Here is a 19495-nt window from a genome sequence, read left to right on the forward strand (position 1 = left end):
CAAAATTTAAAAACAAAAAAAACAATGAACATTTACTCTGTACTAATGGGAATACTGAGGTCCTGAGGCACAGAGAACAAAGGACTTAATCCCCATTCTTAAGAATTCACAATCTAATGGATGAGACAGGTAGTTACTGCCTCTTTAAATGTTCCCTTGGCAACACTAGGGAGGAGACCACTTAGAAGGCCAACGCAGTACTCCACCGTAGAAATAATATGATAGGGATTCACAATCAGATATGTGAGATGAGGGAGACAAAGAAATCAAGGATTTCCAGATTTCTGGCCTGGGCAACTGGTTGGTAATGGGTTGTAGTTCACCAAGTCAGGGAATCTAGGAAGAGGAAGTTTGTGTAGGAAGACAGTTAGCTTTAGACACATTAAATTTGAGATGACTGGGGGACATCGAGGTAGAAATACCCAACAGGCTGTTGGACACGCAGATCTGGAACTCAAGAAAGAAGGAAGTGTGGGGTAGAGATTTTGAGAGTCCTTCTTCAGTAGGTGATAGGAGACTCCAGCGTAGACAGGATACTCAAGAGAATGTATGTATATTGAGGGAGAAGACTTTAGGTGAGATCTTGAACGAGCTGGGGTTCCTTAACCACTTTTGCTTTTTAAGCGATAGCTATGGCTTCTGGGAATTCTCTTCCTAATTACTAAATCTCTCCTCATATATTACTAAATAGACGCTTCTCTTTTGCTTACTGAGCATCCTGTAATCACTTCCATCATTTCACTTAGTGCATCCTATTGCAGCTGCCAATATTTTCATCTACGCGTATCTCCCCACTAGACTGTAGATCTTTAAAAGGGATTGTGTTTTGTGAGAAAAAGAAAGAAGGTAGGCAGCAGTCATAGGTTAAGCCTTATGACCATCCCTTAGAATTTGATGTAGGCACATTAAGAAATTTAAGTAGCGCAGTGGCATGATCAAATTTGTGATTTAGAAATATCACTCTAACTGTAATGTGGACATTAGATTAAAGCAGAGAGATAGAAGGCTGGGAGACCAGCTTAGAAACTGCCCCATTAAAAAGAGAAAGCCCCAGTTGAGGTCAAGGATGACAGTGGCCTGAACTAGCACCATCCATCTCCACAGGAATGGTGGTTGGAACTCTGGGTTTGGGGGAGAATTTTTGGTTATTTTTTTTAGACTCTTAAGGACCTAAAGTCGCCTTTTTTGGGGGGACAGAAGCATGGAGATGTGATGTTGATGTTGGGCTGGCCAGCAGAGCCTTAAGTACACAGATTGAAAATTTAGAAAGCAGGGATATCGCCTCAAGCGACAATGTTAAATGTAGGCCCTCCATAATCAAATACCTCATACCTGTTCCACTCTTGAACCAAAACCGGTACTTTTGGTTAAGCTGGATAAACCGAATATTGAGTTAAAGCCTCCATTCTCAGCACTGAAAATACAAAACCAACATTTACAGTATTTATGTATTTAATATTTATTAAAACACTACCACTTACCCATTGATTGCTATTTGTCAAGCTGTATTCTAGGCTATTCTCTCATTTAATTTTTACCATGGTCTGATGGCTATGTATTTTTCTGTTTTACAAATGAAAACACTAAAGCTCAGAGAAGTTAAGTGATTTGTCCAAAGCCACACAGCGGAGCCGGGGTCGAATCCGATTACTTTTTAATTCTAAAATCACTTCCAAGCATCTTGCTACACCATCTCTCTAAAGGTCCTATATAGTTAAAATGTGAGCAGCATTCCGCTCCGCAGAAAAACGGTATAAACTGTACCAGCCGCGCGTACAACTAGCACAGAGCTCACTAAAATGGCGGCTCCCTGCCGGGCGCCGGCTCCCTGACGTCATCACACTGCGCGACCGCCCCTCGCGCCCCACGTGCGAGTAGAGCCGACTGGCGGATGGTGGAGGGTCAGGCCGGGGACGTGCCCTGTTCTTCCGCGGCGCAAGATGGCGCTGCCTTTTGCACGTTCGCTTTGTCTGTGCCGCTGCGGGGCCAAACGATTGGGGGTTGCTGCCGCGGAAGCCCGCAGAGGTAGGATTATCTCCTTCTACTCTTTTACCTCCAGAATGGTTTCCGTCTGTGATTCCCGGAGCCCACTCCGGTCATCTCCCCTTCCCCGTCTGCTTTGGTCTTGGGATGCCAAACCTGGGACAGTATCTGGTTTCTTTAAAATCCAGGGCTTCTCCATGCCCAGCTTTTCGGCTCCTTGGGCTGCCCATACTAAAGCGCCCCCACTCCCTTGCCCGCTTGATACTCTTCCTCTTCCCTGTTTCTTCGTGATCTCTTGGGCTGCGTGCTTCAGATCGGAACGTGTATCTGTCACTAGTTCAAGGGTTCTAGCCCCTGTCATCATCTAGTCTCTTTGCTCTGCCTGCAGGCGTCAGTTTCAAACTGGAAGAAAAAACCGCGCACAGCAGCCTGGCACTCTTCAAAGGTGACACAGGTGTCAAATACGGCATGGTGGGATTGGAGCCCACCGTATTGGCCCCGAATGTGGAGCGCTTCCGGGAGTGGGCGGTGGTGCTGGCAAACACAGTGGTCACCAGTGGCAGACACTACTGGGAGGTGACAGTGAAGCGCTCCCAGCAATTCCGGATAGGAGTAGCAGATGTGGACATCTCGCGGGATAGCTGCATCGGTGTTGACGATCGTTCCTGGGTGTTCGCCTATGCCCAGCGCAAGTGGCACACCATGTTGGCCAACGAAAAAGCCCCTATTGAGGGCATCGGGCATCCAGAGAAGGTGGGGCTGCTGCTGGAGTATGAGGCGCAGAAGTTGAGCCTGGTGGATGTGAGCCGGATCGCTGTGGTCCACACGCTACAGACAGATTTCCGGGGTCCGGTGGTGCCTGCCTTTGCCCTTTGGGATGGAGAACTGCTGACCCACTCAGGGCTTGAGGTGCCTGAGGGCCTCTAGTATGTCCATCACTGGAGTCCCTAATCACACTCTTGGCCAGCCTCCTGCTCAAAATGTCTGAAATCTTTTAACTTTGCCTCAATCTCTAGCTCCCACAATTCAGTGTCGGGTCCTCTGTGCAATATCTTAGTCATCATCCTCTCCCCTACCCTCTGAAAGCTAGACATACAGCCTCCCTCTCCCTTCCCCCAAACTACTGCCAATTTTTCTAGGCTACCATGAATGTACTTTCCCTGACTTGTTTACTTTAGTCCCTTTGCCTCCCTATGCCCAGGCCTTTCTCAGACTATTCAGTCCCGGAGTCTTACCTCCCAGCTTTGTTTGAATTTATTCATCACTGTGATACCGATCCCTCCCTTTGATCACTGTAACTTCTGTGTGTCTTTGGGCTCTATCGAATCTCTCCAGAGTAAATCTACCTCTGGCTGGAGAAGTGGTGCAGTCAATGACTTGGCCCTTTCTCTACAGCACATAGAATCTGGGCGCTGGCTCCCTTAGGAAGTGCTTTACTGTGTCAGAGTGAGACCAGAGCCCTCCTTAGCCAGGACTCAGCCCCACAGAGCTGCAGCTACCCTCACTCTGAGTCCGTCCACCGTAATCTGCACACCTCTGACACCTGGTCAACCCATTATAATCATTGGGCCAGTTATAACCATGACCAAAAAGGAAGAGACACTTGGAGGATATCAGGGGATTAGTGCTAGACACTTTATTCTTGAGAAGTTCCATCTTCATTTCTGCTACATTTGGAACTTCCAGAGGGAGGAAGGAGACCTAAGCTCTCGCACAATACATTTTTGGGCCTGCTCAGACCCAAGCCCTCACCCCCACCACCACCTTGGTAGCAGAATATACTTAACCTAAAGCAGTGTTAGAGGCTGAGGAAAACCTGGTGGGGTGAGTATGTATGTGAAATATGTATTGTTTGGGCTGTCTGACCCTGTGGTTCCATCTTATTCTACCTTTACGACGGTGATACAACTGAATGCTCCCAGGGGATAAAGAGAAGGACTGGGTTTAGCAAAAATAATCATTTGTGTAATTAAAGTTTATTTGAGCACAAAATACTTTCTCTGTCTATAAAATTTCTGTTTCCTGGCCAAGGGGGGCAGACCTCTCCAGACAACTAAAGCCAGGTGCATATCTCGCCCTCCTTCCTCTGTGGCTGTATAATGTGCATGGTGTCTAGAGCCCCTTTATCAAAGTATCTCTCTCTCATGATGGTTCAGGGAGAGGAAGAGGGGACCTGGGTGAAGACCTGGGAAGGTTTTGAGTGGGCCAGGCAATTAGGCTATACCTTGAAGAAGCCCACGATCTCCATGGATAGCTCTACTGCAGGTGTCCACTGAGGCACTTCTCTATACTCTTTGCCCAGGGATTGGGGTATTTTGACTCTCACAGAAAGCAATGGCCTAAGTCTTGGTCCCCACTGAAGCAGTGCAGCTCTCTGTAGCATGTTTGGTGGTTATGGGTTAAATGTGCGACCAGCTCTTGCTTTGTCTTGAGCAGGGACCGTGCGTGCTCCATGCTCACACCATGCTCTCTAAGTTCTCTTTGGACAGAGCCTCATCTGCTGCTTCAGCCTGAGTGTCAAGTGGTGTATAGGAGACCTGGTAATCTTGAAGCAGTTTCACTACCTCCAGATGATTGAATTGCACAGCATCATCCAGGGGAATGTTGCCCCACCTGAGAGGAACAAAGAGCATGATCAGGCAAAGAAGATACAGAGAGTGCCCGGGTTCTATCCATAACTGGTGGCTGAAGGGCAGTCATGGAAAAGCTGCTGCCCAGCTCCTAACCTCGCTTTTAGCTTAATCCTCACCTGTCCTTGACAAAAGGATTCACTTTGCAAGCCTCAAGCAGGAATTTAACAACTTCGGTGTGTCCTAGGAATATGGGCAGAAAGAAAATGAGAAGTTACAGATCCTGAACCTTTTGGTATTAACATTGGTAGAGACCCTTGGCAGCTGGAGTTCTGAACAATGGAGGGAATAAAGCCTCTTCCCATGTTGCTCCCTGTAACACCCAATACTAGTCAGCCTGCAAACTGAAGGCCATCTGGACAAACTAGTGGCCGTCCCTGTAACCTTGAGGGCATACCCAGTGGGCGGTACTCTTGGTAGAAAAGGGAGGCTCTTACAATCTGCTTCCCCTCTTATTTAACCTTCAGATACCTTCAGCTGCAGCAACGTGCAGGGCAGTGCGGGAGTCATAGTCTTTCTGTTCCATGTCCATGGCTGACAAGGCAAACCTGAGGGCAGTGGAAAGCAGCTAGAGTAACCCAGATCAGCCTAGAATCACTCCTGTCCTTTCTGAAGTGGGGTCAGACTGGATGGTTCCAGAGCTTGTGCCAAGATCTGTAGACCTCGCACAATCTGTGCTCTCTACCCAGATGAGACTGTTACTCCTACATCAATGTGATGATTCCAGAAACATCACTGCTTACCTGTGGTAGGTGTTCAGTACATACTTGCTGATGTTGGTAATCCATTTGAGGTTGGGTCCTTACCTACCTCCTACGACTGCTCTTAACACCCAGGTTAATCGTAACAGTGGCTACCATTAATTAAAATCTTATCACATGGCAGGCACTGTACTTTAAAAAAAATTAAATCTCATTGAAATGCAGTATGCACCCACTTTATCTGACTAAAGCTGAAGCACTTAACTATTTTGTTATGTTGTCTCATGAGATTTCTGACCAGGAATATTTTATTGTGTTTATTTGGACACAGCAGAAGTACCTTCGAAGAGCTGAGACATCTCCACTATAAGCAGCAAATAACAGGTTCACCACAGTCTTGTTCTGGAAAACAAATCATACCCACCTGAGATTAACTGTGACTTTGAACCCACCCATGCCCAACTCTGCCCCATGACCCTCCTCCATGGATGCTTAGCCAAGGGTATTGCTGAAGTGTTACGGAATGTGCTATTCTAAATATTCTTACAAGCCACTTGGGGTTTTCCTTACCCTAACCTCTCCCCCTTCACGCCGTGGGTCTAACTTCCGAGCACAGTGTCTCAGGTTGTCATAGTTGTGGAAATTGAAGAGAGACACCAGCTTCTAGAATTGTAAGCCAAAGAAATTACTTACTCCTTGCACTTAGTAGGAGCTAAAAATTGCTTTATTTACTCATTAAAAAATATTTAGTATTATATGCAAAGTAACTCACCTGGCAGAAGTTGATGCCCCTATAGCTGTTCCCGAGCTTGTCCAGTGGAGGTGACAGACACATCATTCCCATGACATTAGGTACCACCAGTAAGATGGCTCCTGACACAGCTGACTTGGCTGGCAGGCCCACCTTGGGGACAGAGTTGAAACTGAGGATGAGCTAGAGGTGGCCCACGTCTGGGTTAACAAGTTAGGCTCCCTCAAGTGACCGCATGGGCAAGACCACAGCCATCCCAACCTTCTGGCTTGTTAGCTAGCTGCTTTTCTTACCCTGTCCTCCCCGACCCTCCTGAAACTCATGGCTCCAGTAAGGAAATATTTACTGAGTATTTCCTCTATATGCCTGATACTAGGACAAAGCCTCTTATTTCACTTACATTCTGGTGGTAGGAGATAGACAGTATGCAGGTAAACAGATAAAAATAAGCATGGATTATGATAACAGAGGAAAAGAGGTAGGGTGCTGTGACAGAGAATGAAGTGGGAAGGGGCCCACTTGAGATAGGGTGGTCAGAAAAGCCTCTCTTTGGAAGTGATATCTAAACTAAAACCTAGAGAAGAGGGTGCCAACCATGGGAAGGGCGGCAGAAAAGCGAGCGGTTCGGAAGCTGCAACATTGTGTGCTTGTGTTTGAGGGACCTGATGTGTTTGACAAACTCCCCTAAGGATTCTCAGCCTAGTAGCCTGGAAGTTAGTGAATGAGAGGCAGGAACAAGCTTCCACCTCTCCACCTTCAGAGACTGGCCTCTCTGCTTTGTTCTGGGCTTGTGGGAAGTGAATGGCGCTGCGGAACTCACATGGAAGGCAAACTGGCCTGAGAAGTCGTACATGCCGCAGGAATGCATAAGGCTGAGGGTGTTGCGTACTGCTTCAGCGCTCAGCACGCTCTCGCCTGTGATGGGGCAGATCCCACCATTGGCCAGGGTGGCGGCTACGACACTGCCTGATTCACAGGTCACCTCCACGGAGCACAGCTATGGAGACACGGCAGAGATGAGAGGGAGAGGTGGACCTGAACACTGCTCTTGGGCGTGGAGCAATGTTGGCATCCAGATCTTTCAACAAGTTCCCCCGGTGTTTCTGAAGGACACCAGAACCACGGGAAAGGAGAAACCCTCTGAGTCAGAGCAAGGAGTGCAGTCTGTCCTTGTTCCCTTGGCCCCAGCTCAACAGCAGTGTTTGCTTACCTGGAAGTAAAGATCAAGGGCAGCCATCATGTCCACCCCCTTAGGAAAGCACTGCAAAGAACAACAGGGGAGAGCATTTCTCTTCAGGCCATCAGCAGTCCCCCTTCACACTACCAGGGGCTCAGCCAACATCCCAACCCCGACTGCCCTTCTCCCAGCCGCAGAATCCCCAGGGACTTTCTGCAGCCCCTCCCAGTTACCTTCTTTTCCTTTAGATAATAGCCGATGGCATAATTCCGATCCCCTGTTTCCTTCTCTGACTGGAATCTGAAGCAAACACTCAATTTAGTACTTGACGTTTGAGGGGTGGGTGTGAGAAGGGGAAAAAAATACCTTCCCTGAGAGACAGAACTAGATCACACATGTTAAACTAAATCAGCCCCTTTGTAAATTTTCAGTAATACTGGAGGAAACTTCTGAACCTGAGCAAGCATTAGGAAGAGCTTTATTATAAAGCACGAAACAAAATACCCCAAATCGTCTAGTCATCTAGTCTAGGAAAATGGTTTTTGGCTTTGAGAGGCTTGGCAAGAAACCCTCACACCGCCTTGATCATTAAGTACTAAGCAGAAATGAAGTAAATTCTTTTACAAAGTAAATGTCAATGAAGGGGCTCAGAGGAAGCTGGGAGGCCAAAGTTCCCCTGGGATTTCTTCCTCCTAAAATTCTACCATCCCCCTCCTCCATCATACACACACACACACACACACACACACACACACACACACCACAATACATTCGGCCAGTCCTGTGTCCAGGGCCTTACGTGGCGTTGCTGAAACCCATGTATTCATTCCCAGCCATTTTGTTCAGATACTGCAACACCTAGAAGAGAAAAGGGGGCATGGAAGACACCATGTGAATGAGGAACCCTGATAAACACATGAGGCTGTTCAACTCTAATGAACTCCTCAGTCTTTCTCCCAGCAGGGACTTCAAGAGGCTTTCCTCTCTGAGGCCAGCAGATTCCCACACCTCTGGAAATAAGGCTTCTAGTATGGGCTGGTGCAATATCAAAGGGGATAGAGCCAGGCACTGGGGTGGCAGCGCAAGATAACTAACATGCCATGGAGAAAAGCAGCCAGGGGCTGAGTAGCAAGGAAACTTACAAAATCAAACTTCTCTGCTTTGTTACAGTCCATCTACAAAGAAAAAGAGAGAGACCAGTATTCCAAGCCTGGGAGGATGACAGGGGAGGGTCGAGGATGACAGGGGAGGGTCGAGGATGACAGGGGAGGGTCGAGGATGACAGGGGAGGGTCGAGGATGACAGGGGAGGGTCGAGGATGACAGGGGAGGGTCAGAAGAACCTAGTAGTTAAGTGTTAGACTGGTTCCTACTAGGAATGTGTTACATTTTACTTTTTCCTTTCTTTCTTTTTTTACAACTGAGACTTTTTGTATCCCTGCATATCAAGTGACCTTAAAAACCAAACCATTTCGATTTTATCAAGTAATGAATACACATAACCGCACCCCCATCTATGAGCCTCACTCATGCCTGAGTTTCAGTCCCATTTCCATTCTCAATCCCAACCCTCATCCCCGACTCCCACTTTCATTTTCCTGATTCTAATCCTGTCCCCAACTCCCACCCCTATTCCTGATCCCCATCTCCATTCCTTATACTCCAGGTTGGAGCCTTAATCTATCCTTTCCCTGACTCCCATGGTTGTCTCCAAGACTGGAGTGTGTGACAGGAATGGGATGAAGATGTGCGTTGCATATATTATAATACTCAATTATATTGATAACTGAAATAAAGCTAAGAGTCAAGTCCAACAGGGCCTGTGTGCCTGTGTAGATGGGAATGGGACGAGGCAGGTTGTAGACAGAGCTATCCCAGAGCAAGAGGAGGGCCTGAACCTGGTCACCCTGCACCCCCATTACTTTTTTTTATTTGGGGGAGGGGAACAGGACTTTATTGGGGAACGGTGTGTACTTCCAGGACTTTTTCCAAGTCAAGTTGTCCTTTCAGTCTTAGTTGTGGAGGGCGCACCTCAGCTCCAGGTCCAGTTGCCGTTGTTAGTTGCAGGGGGTGCAGCCCACCATCCAGGGGGTGCAGCCCACCATCCCTTGCGGGAGTCGAACTGGCAACTTTGTGGTTGAGAGCCCGTGCTCCAACCAAGCCATCTGGCACTGGCCCATACAGGAATCGAACCGGCAGCCTTCGGCATTAGGAGCACGGAGCTCCAACCACCTGAGCCACCGGCCCGGCTCCCATTACTTCTTGTACTTGTCAACTATAGTGTCAACACTACAGGAACTCTGACACCTAAGTCCCTGGGGGGAGGGCTCCTAACACCACCTTCCCCAGGAGGGGCTGTGATTGGCTCCAGAGTACTGCTGCCCACATTACTCTTAGGTTCTTGCTCAAGCCCTGGGAGACCTACAGCTGACAAGTCAGCCTGACACCCTTGCTCAAGGCCAACTCACAGTTCCAGGTGACGTGAATAGCTGCCCTGGCCTGGCCATTCACCCTTCCTTCCGTGTCTCTTACCCAGCAGTGGCCAATCAGCGCCTAATAGTGCTGTCCTCCCCTTGTGTCTGGCATTTGGCCCTTGGTCCTAGGAAGGGGTCAGGACCTGCTCACTTCTCTATGGACGAGGAAGCTCTGGGCTCCAGACTCATGGGTGGGGGCAAGGGCACAGTTCCTTTTACTGATATCCTCAGTATAATATGTGTCCTCACTGCCTCCTGGGGAACCCTCAAAGGAATGAAGGCCCCTCCAGTCTCCCTGGAGAACTAGGAAGATATGAGGGCTATAGGAACAGGAGGTTTAGAGAGGGCTCGGGTGACACTGACCTTGATCAGGCTGCTCACCACAATGGCACCAGCGTTGACCATGGGGTTGTGGGGGATTCCTGGGGAAACACAACCCCCCAGTCTGATCAGCCACGGAGCAAAACCTCACTGACAGCCTGCCCACTCTGCAAGCTAGTCCAGAAAGAGTTCTTTGCTGGGAGGATGGAATGACAGCGCTCATCAGGAAGGGCAAAGAATAAACAAATAAAAATGGCTGGGGGGGGGTGTGGGGACAAGAAGGGGGCACCTACGAGTCTGGTTTGAGTCCTTAGTGCTCACCTTCCTCATTGAGGGAGAGCTTGTTGTAGCGCAGACCGCTGGGCTCCTTGCCCACGAACTTGTGCACATAGTCAGTGCCCAGGGTGCTTATAGAGATGGCATAGGTGAGGGGCTTCACACAGGACTGCAGGCAGAAGGGGATCTTGGTGTGGCCCACAGAGTGCCTGGAGGCAGACAGGTGCCATGAGAGGTTGTCCTATGTTCTGCACCCGTGCCCTGCCTCCCCTTCCTCTTGCTCACCGCTGACCATCCACAGTGCACAGGGAGACGCCCCACAGGTCTGGATCTGACTTGGCCAGCTGAGGGATGTAGGCTGCCACCTGGTCATGAGTGGGTAGAGAAAACAGAGACAGAATGGAGATATGGATGTGGAGAAGGGGAACAGAGCTGAGCTTCCAGGTCAGGAGAATCTTTTAGATAAAAGCTAAATTTTTTTTTTTTTTCTGCAGGGCAACACGGTTCCCTCTTGCCTGTTGTTCCCAGAGACACCCAGGCCTTAAATCCTAGAAGGCCTTATCTTTCTGCGTCTCCATTCCTATAGAGATAGCAATAAAGCCCATAGAAGGTAAAAAGAAAATTTGGGGGTCAGCTTCCCTTTTTGGTTCTTAGGCTCAATTACTCTATGGGTCTTTTTCAAAGTTCTATTGAATCCTTATGCCAAATGTCCCCATAAAAACCTTGGATTCCCTCACCTGCACTAGAAATCACATGTATAGAAATACATAAAGCCCTTGTCCCCATTTTTAGAGGTTCTGCTTCTCATCTCTCGTCCATTGGATTCCCAGCCCCGGGAAATCTCCAAGAAGCAAGGTGTGTCTGGCCCAGAACCCTTGCCCCTCCCTTAGCCCCCTGGCCCTCACTTTGCCTCCGGAGAGCTCTTTGGCATCTTCAAAGATGCGATCCACATGGTCCGTGAACTCCTCAAAATCAGGAATGACAAACTTCTTTCGGAATGCCTGGGTCAGGAGCACAATGTTGCTGCTCACACACCTGGATCCCAGACATGATTGGGTTAGGGAGCTGGAGAGATGCAGCTGGGACTCACTCTAGAGCCATGGAATTGGGGGATAAAGAAGGTGTCAGCGGTCATCGGGTTTGGGACCAACAGCGGTCCTGCCAAACCTTTGGCACGTCACTTTATCTTTCTGGGTCTTAAGTTTCTTTGCCTCTAAAATAAGGGATTGTAATAATGTGGAATGATATCCCAAGAAAAAGAAACACCCGAATAATATGTATAGTAGATCACTTATATATTAAAAATCCTAACTCATATATTTACCTTTATTCCTACGTATGTAAATGCACAGGACATTATCTAAAAGATGCCCAGTAATCTGTTAACTATGTTTATTTCTGGGAAAAAGGACTGGGATTGTGGAGAGAGGGAAAGCAGAACATGTATTTCTATATTGTTTGAAGTTTTATACTAAGTATATGCATATTCATGTGTTTCTTGTGTAGTAATAACATTAAAAGAGGGGTTGAACTATCCAACCCCCAACATCCCTCCCTGCTGTTATAGTTTATGTCCAAGAACAGTTTTGAGATCGGTGCCCTTGTTCCTGGGGCCCTCACTTTCGGAAGAGATCTCGGTCCAAGAGGCCACCACTGCTGGACTCTCGCACCATGCGGCGCATCTGGCTCATGCAGTCCCGGAGCCGGGGATCTGATGTCTGCAGTCCAGTGGCCTTCAGTGCCTTCAGGGGAAAGAAGATGCTGGTAAGGTCAGCTGCAAGGACAGTAGTCCAATCCTAATAATCTTTCCCAATGGTTAACAATGAGCTCAACCCCAACTATTGCAATAGGTGGGACAAACGGATTTGCAGACTAAGAAAGGAGGGGATAGAGCAGCTTTGAGGATAACACGGGGTTCCCTACCCTTTTTCATCAAGGCAGCTGGTTTCTGAACCACTTGGTCAAAGTCTCAAATCAAGAAAATGGGTTGAGTCAGAATGTTTAATTTTCCCACCAGCCTTGGCATCTACTATTTTTCATCTGCATGAAGCAGTCCCTTAGCTGCCATGCACTTGTCCTACCCTCCTTTTCCCCACTTTCCAGAGATGCTAAGGTATTAGCGTTCTGAGCAGGTAGAGAGGAACTTACAGTAGTGAACTTGTGGAGAGGGATTCGTTCCTGTCCCTCAGCAATAGTGTAGAAGAGCAGATCACCCAAGCGGGACAGCATGCCACTCTCTGACGAATCACTGTTTCAGGGCAGAGATAGGGGAGGAGGACAGGAACCTGAGAACTGTTCCTTGCTGTTCCTCCTGGAACATGGGCTTATAAGTAGGTAGGTGTCCTCGTTCTCGGCCTCCTCCCTGAGCTGTCTGATCTATCCCTAAAATTCCAACTTTCACATCTGTCCTGAGAAGGCTTAAAATGTACTCTCTAGCTTTCTTTTGTTCCTGACCTTTATTTCTAGCTGCCTTCTAGACACTTCCAATTCTAGATGTCCCAAAGATACCACAAACTCAACATGTCCAAACCTGAGGTCATCTCACCTCCTCAGTTCCTCCTTTTGTGTTTCCCATCTGGGTTAATAGTTTTACCACTCATCGAGGTGCCAAGTTGGAAACATGGAACCATTTAGATAATTCCCACAGCTTACATCTATGATCAGTTGATAACCAACATTGGATGAATCTGTCTCCATAATGTCTCTCAAATCCACCCTCTTTTCTCCTCTATGCCAGCATGGTATAGAAAAAACACACAGTTTGCCCATTAATAGCTGTGTGATCTTAATATGGATAATAATGTTATTTAATACTGCTGAACCTGCTTTCTCATCTGTAAAATACGGGGAGTAATGTCTGCTTCACATGGGTGATGTGAGGCTTCATTAAAATAATATTCCATGAAAAAGTGTCTTTCACAAAGTAAATCTCAGTAAATCATGCTTCCTTATCATCAGCTCCTTACTGTCTGTTACCTAACTGTACCACACTCTTGATTTCCAAGCCATCTTCCACAATGAGCCAGTTATCTTTCTAAAACTCAAATATCATTTCTCTACTCAAAAACCTTTGATAATTCCCTAAGTACTTACAAAATAAGTTCTTATTTCTTAGTGTGGCATTCAAGGCTCTTTAGAACCTGCCAGCATTCCTTTCGTATTCTCCACCATGTGCCTACACCACAGTTATGCCAGGTAATAGGTGGCTCCCAGAATGGGCCAGGCACTGTCGGGCTTCCTGGTGGTGCTTATGCTGCAACTTCTGCACGGAATAACCTTTTCCTCCTTCACCTGGCACAGTCCTGCTCATCCTTCAAGGTCCAGATCAAACATTTCTAACTAACTCTGTAAAGGCTTCCTCAAACCTCCAGATTTTGCTTGTGCTGCTGGTATGAAACAACACACCATCTTATGGACAGAGGATCTCCCTTGCCCACTGTTACCTCTTTGTGTTTTATGTATCTTTGTCTTCCTAGCATTGAGCAAAGTCCCTGGCACACAGTGGATCTTCAATAAAGAATTACAAAGTTACATTTCTAGGAAGTTCGCTGCTTCCCAAATTCTCCCTTGTGCTGGCTTACAGCACCTAAAATTCCAGTTAATTAAGACTTCTTGGTCTTCAAGCGTTCTCCTGATAATATGTTATCAGATTTAGAGGAATTGTTTTATCAGATCATTCCAAATATGAGAGCTATTTGAAATTAAGACCCTTCAAAACCCTCTGACCCAACAATTTGCCTTCCAGGTATTTATCCTATAGGTGTACTCACATACCTATAAAGTAACATATTCACTGCATTGTTAGTAAGACTGGAAACTACCTAAACGTGCATCAACAGGGAACTGGTTAGGTAAATGATAGTATTAATATATTCATATAATAGAATTATTATGCAATGTAAAAATAAGAATTGAGCATTGATATTGAATGATCTTTAAAAATGTAATATTAACTAAAAGAGGCAAGCTATAGAACACTGTTTATAATATGGTACTATTTATGTTATATATATTTGCTTTTCCAGACACAAAATATTTCTGGAAGACTGATTTATCTCCTAGGGAGATGAAAGAGGTGCTGAGCAAAAGGACTGGGAGGCATTATTTCCCACTATATATCTTTTTGCATATTTTGAATTTTGAACCATACGAATATGCATATATTATCTATTGAATATACTAGGTTGGTACAAAAGTAATTGCAGTTTAAAAGATTAAAAATAATTGCAAAAACTGCAATTACTTTTGCACCAACCTAAAACATAAATATGAATATATTATCTGTTGAAACAATGCATTAAAAAATAAAATGCCTCTTAAGAAGCTTGGCACAGGTTAGGGGTGTGTGTGTGTGTGTGTGTGTGTGTGTGTATGTGCTTTGGTCTAAGGAGGAATACCAGGAGAGGGGGCAGTTTTCCTGTTTCTGAGAAAATCCAATTGTCACAATGGGCTTCGTGCCTATAGGGAAGTGAGGATCCATGTGGTGACAGAGGAAGGGAGGAAAAAGATATCTGACGAATAACTCAAGAAGAAAAATAGTTAGGAACACTTTGAGGGCAGATCTTTCTGCCCAGAAGCTGAAGGAAGACAGGAAATAATACCACACCACTAAAGGTATTGCAAGCCTTAAAAAATTTGCATACCGTTTGACCCAGACATGGATTGATCTGCAAAATAATGTTGAGGGGAAAAAAGCAAAGTGCAGAACAATATGTATAGTATGATACCATTTATATTAAAAAAGGGAAAATAATGTCAACATGTATTTACTGATATATGCAAAAAATATCTCTAGAAGGTTATACAAAACATGAGGCATGATAAAAAAAATACAGTGAATATTTAAATTCAAAAAATTATTAACAGTAAGACATATTGCCATTAATCATCCTCAAAATACCACCCCCCACACTTCGAACACACTTATCCCATCGTTCTTGCCACTTTCTGAAGCAGTTCTGAAGTCCTCTTTCGTGTCTTTAGTGGCTGCCTCCATGTCCTAAATCGATTCAAAATGTTTTCCTTTCATGGTCATTTTGACTTTGGGGAAGAGCCAGAAGTCGCACAGAGCTAGATCCGTGAATGAGGACATACCGTAATGTTTTCATTTGACAGACATTGCCGTATACCAGAAGTGATGTGTGACATGGAGCGTTGTCATGATGGAGGATGATTTATTGCACACTTTAAAACACACCTTTTCTCAATCGTAGCTCACACCCAACTGACTGCACTGAACAAGTTGAAACTTGTCACACACTGTTACTAAGGTTTGATGTGCCGCTTCCCGTATTGAAGATCCCTGCCTTTCTGTCGGATGGTACTCGGCAGCAGCATTCACTGTATTTTGTGATCACAATGGAAAGGCTCCGTGTCATCGCTTCTGGTACAGCAATTTCTGTCAAATAAAAACATCACAGTGTATCCTCATCCACCTTATTCACTGGATCTGGCACTGTGCGACTTTTGACTCTTCCCCAAAGTCAAAATGACCATGAAAGGAAGTTTTGAATCATTTCAGGACATTGAGGCAGCCACGACAGCACAACTAAAGACACTCACAGAAGAGGACTTCTAGAACTGCTTCAGAAAGTGGCAAGAACGATGGGATAAGTGTGTTCGAAGCGAGGGGGAGTATTTTGAGGGGGATTAATGGCAATGTGTCTTTTACTATAATAAACTTTTTAAAATGTAAACATTCACTGTATTGTCTGATCACAGCTCGTTTCGGTGACATATGTCTCTGAAGAACAAAATTTCCTAGTCATTTACTCTGAGAAATAATTGAACAAGTGCACAAAATATGTAGTAACTAAATTGAAGATTGGTTAATTAAGTTACGATACCTCACACAATGGAATCTTAAAATGGCAAAACAGCAGCCATTAAAATGACAATATCATACATACACATTCAGTATTCAAAACTGTTGATAAATGGACAAGATAGGATACCAAAAAATATGAATGCTATGATCCTATTTTTGTTAAATTTTGTATACTGGGGGGTGCCAAAAAAAGTACACATCTTAAGAGATGTTATCTATGTTATTACTTTTCGAAGTTGAATTGCATTATGGTAGTAATGTGTAGTATGACGTTTGCTCAAAAGATGGCGTTAATCAAATGAATGCTAGCGGCATTCATTGTATTACAATTTTAATACAGTTTTTTCTTTCTTAAAATGTGTATACTTTTTTTTGGCACCCTCTGTATATATATACAGAATATATATGGATATATATCACAAAATTAACTGGTTACCTCTAATACTGGGATCTTTATTTTCTTCTTGATACTCTATCTTATTTTTCTTTTATAATCAGAAATATAATAAAGCTAAATGTTAAAAACAAACAATAACCTGAATAATAGGGCATTTTCTCTTTGCTGCTCTCCTCTCCCACAACCCCAAATACAGGAACCCCTCCCTGACATGGTTTCATGCTCCCAGAGCCCATCTCCCTCCAGTGCTCTCAACTCCTTCTGCCCAAGGGAGCATCAATCCAAGGCCATGAGCATGAAGTACCTGGGAGCACAGGCAGCCATAGACAGGAAGATCAAGCTTCCTAAAAACACTACCATCACCTGACTCCACTGGATAAGGAAAGGGGGCAGGAGACTAGGGACACTTCCCCTTGCCCATCCCAATCACCCAAAATGTGAGTGTGAGGGAGGTTAAGCCTTTGTTCTATCCCACCACCATTTCTTCCATGGGAATTATTTGGGGAAAGTTGGGGGAGAGAGTAGAACAGGAGAGAGAGGGCTTATTCTTTAAAGTTTAAATGTTTCATGTCTCATTGAGAAGAGGCTCATGGAAAAGTACAGCATAATAATTATACATAAATAAATAAATAATACCTTATTGATCTGTTACCTGTCAGGACAGGGGCTCCAGTGGTGGTGAGGTAGTGCTGTGTCTGTCTGGCTACTTTAATTATGGTGTGCATGTTTTTCTGAATGCCATCAGATGTCAGTGACAGGGGAGATGGTCCATTTCCTGTTCCTGCTATGATAGAGCTGGGCTACCTGGACAGTGTCTACGTTGGCTTTTGGGAAGGCAAAATTTCCTGCTCAGTTCTGTCTCGGAGAAAATAGGCTCAGCCACCAAGTGTTCCTGGGTGGCGGGGGAGAGAGGTGCAGCCTCTAGGGCGGAATAAGAGCCCAAGGGAAAAGAACCCTTTAAATCAGGAAGCCTGAGCAGAACAAATAAGGGATCTGATTGGCTCTGGTTTGGGAAATCTGTGTCTTATGATCGCCCCCATTATCAAGATTTTCCTCATTCAACAACCAATTGGAAAACCACCCTATTGACAGATTAGGGAGCCTTAATAACGCACACACCCAACACATACGCACTCAACACACGCACGTATCTACGCACCAATAATATACGCGCATCACACATCACACGCCGAGGACACGCCGAAACACAGACACACCATACTGACAGACCCAAATACAGTAGGACTCGAGGAGGGAGGCTGTTGCATACCCACGCATCCCCTAAAATACACTCGAGGACTGGGGAGGAGAGGGAGGGTGAGGACAGGCGGTGCGCACAATCCCTGCACTCAGACACGTGCACCAAGAAACACTCCGCGCCCATATGCGTTCCCTGTTAGGTACGCACCTTGGACAGCCACCATCCGGAGGACCGACCTGCCCAAACGCCCTCCCAGGCGGACCGCACATTACCGCCCGAGCACGGCGGACCCAAATCCCCAAATCTAAAGGAAAAGGCATCGCAGGCTAGTGAGCGAGGAAAAGAAGAGAGATGAGATGCGCTCCAGAGGGAATGGGACTCGGGAACCAGCGAGTGGGAATCTGTCCCCTGCCCCTGTCCCGCAAGCCTTACTGATCCTGCTGCTGCGGATGGTGACTGTGCGGCGTCTCCCTGCCCTGCGCCGCGGCCTCATTGAGGTGGTGCCGGATGCCCCCGCCAAGGAGGGGACTCCGGCTCAGGTGACCCCAGCCTCCCCTCCGGCAATGACCGCCGGCCCTGCTCAGCGCATTCTGCAGAGCCCTCATGGAGCGCATCCCCCCAGCACGTCGCCCGCTCCGCCAGAGCGCCCAGGGCGTCTGAACGGTCTTTGGAAAGAGGGGCGGAGGAATCGTCGCGGAGGCCAGGTGGGGGCGAGCTCTGTGTTGGAGAGCGAAGCCTGAGAGGTGGAGAATAGGGGCCTGGTGGGCGGGGTTGGAGCAGGAGGAGCAAAAGTGGCCCGAGCATAAGGTTCGGGCCACTATCAGGTGTACCCGAGAGCCCCTGGGCTAAGGACCGGTTAAGAGTGTATGGGTGAGGGAGGAAAACGGGGCGGAGGGCATCAAGTGCGTGGTGGAAAAAGGGCGGTGTCTGGTGTTGGGATGGACAATGCCGAAGTCCAATCATTGAGGAAGGAAAAATTTGGGGGCAGAGAAAAGTTGAGGCTATCCAATGAGAGCAAGGCGGTGGGCCGTCCTCAAATGCCTGCGGATTCCTCCGCGCTGCGGGGCGGGGCGGGGCGGGGCGGGGGAGGGGCGGTGCCCTGCAGCCGGGCAGACGCTGAGGGCGGGAAAAGTGAGACTGGGTGGTTGCAACGCCGGGCGAGCTTCCCGAGGACACGACGGGTTTAAAACCATGGAATTCTCGGAGACAATGGAGAGCGGTGCTTCTCTACGCTCGCATAAGAGTGAGACCTTTTCAAGAGGTCTCTTAGTGACCTTCTACGTTCGAAGGCCAAAACCGGCCCTCAGTAACCCACTGAGCAATGCAGCCTTTGGCCAAACGAACGCCTAGTCTGGCACGTGGTATTGGTGAATGAGGTGTCAAATGGCCAGAAAATTTGCCGACGAGAAACAGCCCCCCTGGGAAGTTAGTGAGGTCATGAGGCTGTAGAAAGGTCAACCTGGTTGTTGCTAGGATGCCTGAGTTCTCCTTTTTATCTCTACCAATTATTTGGTGGCTGTTTAGGACTTGGGTGTTTTTTAACTTTGAGCCCTTAAACATTTTATAAACTGTTAAGTACTCCCAAAATTTTAGCTATTTTAAATGCTTGCCCTGTGTTCCTTATGGGCAGAAAAGAAGTGACACACAAAGAATTTTGAAAACTCAGCATATTCAGGAATTTTATTTGCAACTAGGAGAACATTAACCTGTATCTTCACATCGCCTAATACAGCATCTATATTTTGTAGGAACTCATGT

General features: G+C 46.6%; 2 protein-coding genes across 4 annotated transcripts; one reads left to right on the forward strand and one right to left on the reverse strand.

The window, feature by feature from the left end:
- The first annotated feature begins 1874 nt into the window (after positions 1 to 1874).
- Positions 1875 to 3977, forward strand: SPRYD4 (SPRY domain containing 4). The gene is made up of 2 exons (XM_019742345.3): positions 1875 to 2025; positions 2372 to 3977. Exons 1-2 carry the CDS (start codon positions 1941 to 1943, stop codon positions 2908 to 2910), a joined length of 624 nt encoding a protein of 207 aa, XP_019597904.3. The 5' UTR covers positions 1875 to 1940; the 3' UTR covers positions 2911 to 3977.
- GLS2 (glutaminase 2) lies at positions 3941 to 18593 on the reverse strand. 3 transcript variants are annotated; one of them, XM_019742339.3, is made up of 19 exons: positions 18170 to 18591; positions 17945 to 18041; positions 12461 to 12560; positions 11933 to 12054; positions 11218 to 11347; positions 10598 to 10677; positions 10358 to 10521; positions 10079 to 10137; positions 8385 to 8417; positions 8042 to 8100; positions 7476 to 7542; positions 7276 to 7326; positions 6886 to 7062; positions 6087 to 6218; positions 5885 to 5977; positions 5655 to 5716; positions 5085 to 5161; positions 4733 to 4796; positions 3941 to 4596 (listed from the first exon to the last, which is right to left on the reverse strand). In XM_019742339.3, the coding sequence occupies exons 1-19, from the start codon at positions 18228 to 18230 to the stop codon at positions 4440 to 4442; spliced, it is 1785 nt and encodes a 594-aa protein (XP_019597898.1). In that variant the 5' UTR covers positions 18231 to 18591; the 3' UTR covers positions 3941 to 4439. The 3 variants fall into 3 exon arrangements, with proteins under 3 accessions (XP_019597898.1, XP_019597897.1, XP_019597899.1); XM_019742338.3 differs by lacking the exon at positions 17945 to 18041 and having other exon boundaries at positions 18170 to 18593; XM_019742340.3 differs by lacking the exons at positions 17945 to 18041; positions 18170 to 18591 and adding an exon at positions 17189 to 17680.
- Between the last annotated feature and the right edge of the window lie 902 nt (positions 18594 to 19495).

The sequence above is a fragment of the Rhinolophus sinicus genome, chromosome 1 (assembly GCF_057876585.1).
Source record: "Rhinolophus sinicus isolate RSI-liver-muscle chromosome 1, RSI-T2T, whole genome shotgun sequence".
In the NCBI taxonomy this organism is placed as follows: domain Eukaryota; kingdom Metazoa; phylum Chordata; class Mammalia; order Chiroptera; family Rhinolophidae; genus Rhinolophus; species Rhinolophus sinicus.

Coding starts and splice junctions, on each gene's coding strand:
- SPRYD4 (XM_019742345.3), top strand. CDS start 1,941: ATGGCGCTGCCTTTTGCACGTTCGCTTTGTCTGTGCCGCTGCGGGGCC. Junction 2,026..2,371: donor TGCCGCGGAAGCCCGCAGAG/GTAGGATTATCT, acceptor CTCTGCCTGCAG/GCGTCAGTTTCAAACTGGAA.
- GLS2 (XM_019742338.3), bottom strand. CDS start 18,351: ATGCGCTCCATGAGGGCTCTGCAGAATGCGCTGAGCAGGGCCGGCGGT. Junction 12,055..12,460: donor CTCTCCACAAGTTCACTACT/GTAAGTTCCTCT, acceptor TTTCCCCTGAAG/GCACTGAAGGCCACTGGACT. Junction 5,717..5,884: donor GTGAAGGGGGAGAGGTTAGG/GTAAGGAAAACC, acceptor TTTGTTTTCCAG/AACAAGACTGTGGTGAACCT.